Genomic DNA, 6,832 nt, shown 5'->3' on the forward strand with positions numbered 1-6,832 from the left:
CAGCAAAGTACAGAATTTTCAGTATACAGCTTGCTTAATTTTTGCATGTGTGTATTCCCATGTAACTACTACCCAGATCGATGTATACCATTTTCAGCACCCTAGAAGGCTCTCTCGTGCCCCTCTCAGTCTATGTCATCTCTCAGGTGTAACCAGTATTCTGATTTCTGTCACTATAAAATTAGTTTTGCCTGTGCCTGACCTTTGTGCAAATGGAATCCTTTATATCCGGTTTCTTTCACACAAAATCAGGTCTGTGAGATTCTCCCATGTGGTTGCAGATAGCTACAGTTCCTCCTCCTTTTTTTTTTTTTTTGTCTTTTTCCGTGTCTGGCAACGGATCGCAACCCTCAGTGTTGCCCCCGTACCGGACCGGGGACCAGCAATGGGATTGCAACCCTCGGTGTTGCTCCCGCGCCTCGCTCAGCCAGTGAGCGGGAATCGGTCTGTATGTAGGATCCGAACCCTCGGGCGGGAGCGCTGCCGCGCTTCCCAAGCGGCGCACTATCCAGTGCGCCACCGGGCCGGCCCTTCCTCCTCCTTTTTATTGCTGTATCATATTCCCTTGTGTGAATGTGCCACAGTTTATCCACTCTATGACTGATAAATTTTGGTTTATTTCCTGTTTTGGAGTATTATGAATAGCATGTCTTTTGTTGGGCAAAAGCATTCGTTTCTCTTTTCACTCGGGAGTGTAGTTGCTGGGTCACAGGACATGCTCGTGGTCCGGAACGTCAGGAGGCTCTGCAGACAGTGAGTGGCTGTATGCTCTGAGGGCTTTGCTGTGTCCCCTGCGCTCAGCGACTGTAAGCTGCTGCTTGACCCCTTTCTTGTTCTTTGTGTTTTCATCTTTCACTTGCTCTGCCACCGAGCCACAGTGTTGGACAGAAGGAATGGTTATCACACAGACGAAGTGAGAATAAGTAAGTGCCAGTGTGCAGGCTCCCTTCGGATCTGTCCCCTGGTGGTCTGCTGACATGTGTGCAGCTCACCGCCTCCATCACGTCACCTTCAGCCCCATTTTCTCAACATTAGAAAATGTTGAAGGAGGTAGGACATGAAACATGGTGGGAGATCCTGTTCCTAAATAGCAGATGTTCAAGAGTCAGGCTAGACTTGAGAAAGCTAACAGGTGTTTGATTTCCTGCCAAACTTGTTGCTTTCCATTTAATATATTTAGTAAATGTGTGCTGGGCACAAGTCTGATTGCTGGGAATGCAGCGCTGAGCAGGGCAAATAGAACTTACATTGTGGAGGGAGGCAGACCACGCAGCAGCCCCCCGAGGGGAGAGCTGGGGAGAAGTCCCAGGGCTCTGCAGCCACAGAGGGCATGGCCTTCACCAGGACTGGGAGGGCGGGGCACGTACCAGGGGAAGTCATGCCCAACCTGAGCCTGGAGAGTAGACAGAAGGGAGCCAAGCCCCAAGGCCAAGTGCGAGGAGTGTTCCAGGCAGAGGGAACAGCTAGAGCAACAACCAGACACTCAGGGAACGTAGAAACACAGAAAATGCTCTGAGACTGGAGCAGAGTGTTTAACAGGAGGGGAGCAAGAAAGGAAGCTGGAAACGTGATGAGGTCCCAGATCACGAGATGCCGAAGTAATGCCAGCGGCACCCCATGGCCAACACTCCTGAGGATCTGGACTAATCACACCTCACGGGCCATCCCATGTACTCCACGTCCTTAAGACACAGGCACATGCCTCCCGATTGGTGTCCACCCGTGTCCCCTGGTCACAAAGCTGTTCTCCTGTGCACCACCACGGAAGCCACGCTTCATCCTGTGAGGTCAGCCTCTTTTGTGTGGTCGTGTTTTGTTCTAGAGACATCATTTAGGATAGTGTTTCTCAAACCTAAGTAGTATACAGATCTCTTAGAGAAAAACAGATTTCATGGACCTTTAAATATTGACTTAAATCAGTTAATGTTCCTTAAATATTGTAACATAATAAGAAATATGTATTTGGTCTCTGTCCCTGGTTCCTGACACAAAGCTCCTAAAACCTTCAGAATTTCCTGGGTGATAGGAGAAGCATTTGTTCTAATGAGGCAGCTCTTGGTGGGGGCCTCATGGGGGCTGGTGACCAGGATGACCAAACCACGACTAGAAGCTCAGAGCTTTCATCCCCACCCCCTGTCCAGTGGGGAGGGCAGAAGGGCCTGAGACTGAGTTAGTCATTGATCTGCCTACATGATGAAGCCTCCATAAAAATTCCTAAAAGACATTGTTCAGAGAGCTTCTGGGTTGGCAAATACATCCACGTGCTGGGAAGGTGTGCACTCCAACTCAAAAAAAGCTCCTTTCCTCTGGACTTTTCCAGACCTCACCCCAGGTATCCATTCATCTGGCTTGTTCATTTATATCCTTATCATATCCTTTAATAAACAGCTAATCATGAGTGAGTATTTCCCTGAGTTCTGTGAGCCATTATATTATAGCAAAATATTGAACTTGAGGAGAGGGTTGTGGGAACCCCCAGTTACAAGCTGGACAGAAGTGTGGGTAATCTGGGGACCCCTTGTGGGGTCTGCCCTAACTCTGGGTAGTGTCAGAATTGAGTTAAATTGTCGGACACCCAGCTGGTGTACACAGAGAATTGGACAATTGCTTGGTGTGGAAAATCCACACTTTCTGTTTACAAAGTATATGTGTCCATGAGCCAGGGTTGTTCCAGTAAACCCACTTCTCTGACACCAGCTAAGGAGGAAAAACCTGTTTTTCCTATTAACCCTTCAACACTCTGACCCCATCTGGGTTTAGTTCCGCATACCTTTGCTGCCGGGCTGGGTGGAGATCCCACTGTCTCCACCTCTCCTCTCTTTCGGACTCTGGGAAACCATAACACCACTTGGCTTCATTTGAAGTACAGGCATCTCACACATTAAAGACGCCTCTTCCCCGAGCCACGTGGTGCCGGGAGTATTGTTAAGTGTGCAGGCTCCAAAACGCGGAGCGTGCACATTTGCTGTTGCCCATGAGTGTGTGTGTCAAATACCACACGCTTGTGTTAGAAATCAGACAAGAGACTGATTTCTCTCGACCACAGTAGTTTCTATATTTTAATGCAGCTTGAATTCAAAGTAATAAAAATGCTCCAGGCTTACTACACGGAAATGCTGTGTGGAAAAGGATTGGGTCTGTGAATGAGGGCGAGAGCAGGTGGGAGGCTGAGGGAAGCAGTTGCCTGACTTTCAAGGGTTCTAAAGTTGTGCTGATTAGATACTCTTTTTTGGTTTTTCTGCAGGGGTCGGCACCAGGAATTATTATAGAAAGATTGGCTACAGGTTGCAAGGTCCGTACATGGTAAAGATGCTGAAATAATGGCTACACACCAGTCCACCTTTATGAAGCTTAATCCCGGGCCCCTTAGCTCCTGTGGCATTTTACAAAGATTTGTTTAATGGAATTGATTCCTCTAAAAGGGTCTGAAAATAAAAAATCTTTAACATACAAAGAAAAGTCGTGTGTGTATGTGCGTGTGTGTGTTTCAGTCCCTGTGAATGCAATGACATTTGCCATGAGTTTACAGGGTTCTGTTTCCCACCTGTGACAGTTTATGTCCTCCTGGGTGCAGTTTGCCATTTCGTTAAACCGCTACAAGGCACGTGGCAGCGGCTTTCTCATGGGCTCGCTGCAGAACTACTGCGGCTTTCCATGAGTGGTGTTTAGGGAGGTTAGCTACTTCTCAGTTATGTATGCTTTTCCCCTCTATAAAAATAAACTATCAAACTAATAAAGCATACCCCGTACTGCCTGTTACACACACGCTACTGGAGGTAGAAGGGAGTCCATGCTGGGCTGGCAGGTGGGGCCCAGGCAGGCAGGGGAGCCTCTGGACCTCGATTTTCTCCTCTGTCCTATTCACCTGAGTGGATCAAAACATGTGATGTACACGTAAAGTTTATCTTAAAAAATGACAATAGCAAGATTTTAAAATGAAATTGCCAAGGAATTTGCACCTTTCTGACATGCCAGTTATTGTTTGATCCTGATTGTCATCTCGGGGTTCAGGAGAATACCTCTTTCTAGTTCATCCTCGGCCTTCCCTGGCATAAGTCTCTGGTGGACTATGCAAAGCTGCAGAAGTGGTGAAGCTTCACCAGGTGTCAGAGCTCTTGCTTTCTTCCTCCCACCAGAAACTTCAGCTTCTCCTGTGACCACCAAAGGCTGTTCCTGGCGGTGTGGTACATGGCGCTTCTGCCGCCTGGTGGGTGTGCTCTCCAGTCCATGGGCTGCCTCATAAGAAAGATCAAGCTTGGCATGAGCTTTCCAGCCTCCATGAAACCCTCAAAGCTGCGGCTTGTTTCTGCTCAGTATTGAACAACTCCCTCACGATTTGGCATGCTGCTGATGGAGGAAGCAGAAAGAATAGCTAGAGAAGAGCATGGATCTGGGAAAATAGCTGTTATATCAGGGGTCGGCACCAGGAATTATTATAGAAAGATTGGCTACAGGTTGCAAGGTCCGTACATNAAGGTCCGTACATGGTAAAGATGCTGAAATAATGGCTACACACCAGTCCACCTTTATGAAGTATCCTTTCTGGCAGAAGAGAGAGAATCAGGGTTTCTTGAATACTCAGCAGAGACGCTAAGCAAAGCAAATGGACCAAACTGTCCCCCGGCGGGAGCTTCCCCTCATCCTGCAGCTGCAGAGACTAGAAACTGCTTTCGAGGCCAGGCTGGACGTCTGCTGACACACCCCAGAGCTGTCCCTCCTGTGTGCACCAAGAAGTCACTACAGTTTCTGAGGCTTAAATTGTTTATCCAATTTCTGAATTCTGCACAAGGCCTGCAGGTGACCTATTTTGACTCAGACACGGTGACAAAAGCAAATTAACTCATTTGGACACCACAATTCATGAAATAAAACTAATGCTTGTCATTTGAGGAGCACACTTAGGAGTAGGTTATTTATATACTGTAGGGACAGGTTGGAACNGCACATCAGGAAAATGAGCTTTTGTTTTAATGGAAATCGTTCTGGTTACTGTGCTCATGTTTTGAAATAACTGTGATGGAGAGAGAGGAACTGAGCTTGTGGGTTTGTGTTTAAGCTTGACGGTGGCTGTCCCCCAGCCTCTCCCATTCAGGAGCCTCCCATCTAAGACAGGCCATGACAAAGAGCCTTTGTTTCACATTCTTTGCTGTTTGTACTTCACACACTCTTGGCGACTGCAGAACAGCGTGGACAGCCACATCTGTGGTGCCCAGAAGGTGCTGGCTTTCCCATTCGTCTGTCCTGCAGAGTCCAACGTGCACATGTCTGGGGCTGTGTGGCCCTAAGTCAAGATTAGCTTTCACAGATGCTGTTCCCTGCATGTTAATTCTTTAAGCTGGATTTTGGTTTGTATTAAATGGAGAAAGGTAAGAGTTCAACTCCTGTGTGAAAGCAAAAAATGGAGAAAAGGGTTGTCTTCTTCAGAGGTCCATCTTGTAGAAACGCCTCTTTGAAATTTTCAGTTAATCTACTGAGGAGACTCATCCTAGAGCAGGTCAGTTCCTAAATTACCACCCTTAACCTCAGATTAAGGCTTAATCCCGGGCCCCTTAGCTCCTGTGGCATTTTACAAAGATTTGTTTAATGGAATTGATTCCTCTAAAAGGGTCTGAAAATAAAAAATCTTTAACATACAAAGAAAAGTCGTGTGTGTATGTGCGTGTGTGTGTTTCAGTCCCTGTGAATGCAATGACATTTGCCATGAGTTTACAGGGTTCTGTTTCCCACCTGTGACAGTTTATGTCCTCCTGGGTGCAGTTTGCCATTTCGTTAAACCGCTACAAGGCACGTGGCAGCGGCTTTCTCATGGGCTCGCTGCAGAACTACTGCGGCTTTCCATGAGTGGTGTTTAGGGAGGTTAGCTACTTCTCAGTTATGTATGCTTTTCCCCTCTATAAAAATAAACTATCAAACTAATAAAGCATACCCCGTACTGCCTGTTACACACACGCTACTGGAGGTAGAAGGGAGTCCATGCTGGGCTGGCAGGTGGGGCCCAGGCAGGCAGGGGAGCCTCTGGACCTCGATTTTCTCCTCTGTCCTATTCACCTGAGTGGATCAAAACATGTGATGTACACGTAAAGTTTATCTTAAAAAATGACAATAGCAAGATTTTAAAATGAAATTGCCAAGGAATTTGCACCTTTCTGACATGCCAGTTATTGTTTGATCCTGATTGTCATCTCGGGGTTCAGGAGAATACCTCTTTCTAGTTCATCCTCGGCCTTCCCTGGCATAAGTCTCTGGTGGACTATGCAAAGCTGCAGAAGTGGTGAAGCTTCACCAGGTGTCAGAGCTCTTGCTTTCTTCCTCCCACCAGAAACTTCAGCTTCTCCTGTGACCACCAAAGGCTGTTCCTGGCGGTGTGGTACATGGCGCTTCTGCCGCCTGGTGGGTGTGCTCTCCAGTCCATGGGCTGCCTCATAAGAAAGATCAAGCTTGGCATGAGCTTTCCAGCCTCCATGAAACCCTCAAAGCTGCGGCTTGTTTCTGCTCAGTATTGAACAACTCCCTCACACCCACCTCAAGCCCAGTCAGAGAGTTCTGCTTTTAGTTCAATTTTTGGCTAAATCACCTGAAGAGTTTTTTTTTTAAAAAAGATCAAGCCAGGGGTCGTCCCGTGGCTCACTCGGTAGAGTGTGGTGCTGATAACACCAAGGCCACGGGTTCGGATCCCATATAGGGATGGCCAGTTTGCTCACTGGGTGAGCGTGGTGCTGACAACACCAAAGTCAAGGGTTAAGATCCCCTTACTGGTCATCTTTTTTTTTAAAAAAAAAAAAAGATCAAGCCATATCGGGAGCCAACTGAGTATATTTGAGTAGAAAGTCAG

The 6,832-nt window shown here is 47.3% G+C and overlaps 1 protein-coding gene across 1 annotated transcript in view; it reads left to right on the forward strand.

The window, feature by feature from the left end:
• Positions 1-3,344, forward strand: part of ELP3 (elongator acetyltransferase complex subunit 3) — a 36,571-nt gene extending 33,227 nt beyond the window's left edge. The window contains exon 5 of the mRNA XM_008579130.1: positions 3,245-3,344. Within this exon, the coding sequence (XP_008577352.1) occupies positions 3,245-3,321 (77 nt within the window). The 3' untranslated portion in view covers positions 3,322-3,344. The remainder of the gene's footprint in view (positions 1-3,244) is intronic.
• Positions 3,345-6,832: the final 3,488 nt, after the last annotated feature.

The sequence above is a fragment of the Galeopterus variegatus genome, unplaced genomic scaffold (assembly GCF_000696425.1).
Source record: "Galeopterus variegatus unplaced genomic scaffold, G_variegatus-3.0.2 Scaffold1819, whole genome shotgun sequence".
Taxonomy (NCBI): domain Eukaryota; kingdom Metazoa; phylum Chordata; class Mammalia; order Dermoptera; family Cynocephalidae; genus Galeopterus; species Galeopterus variegatus.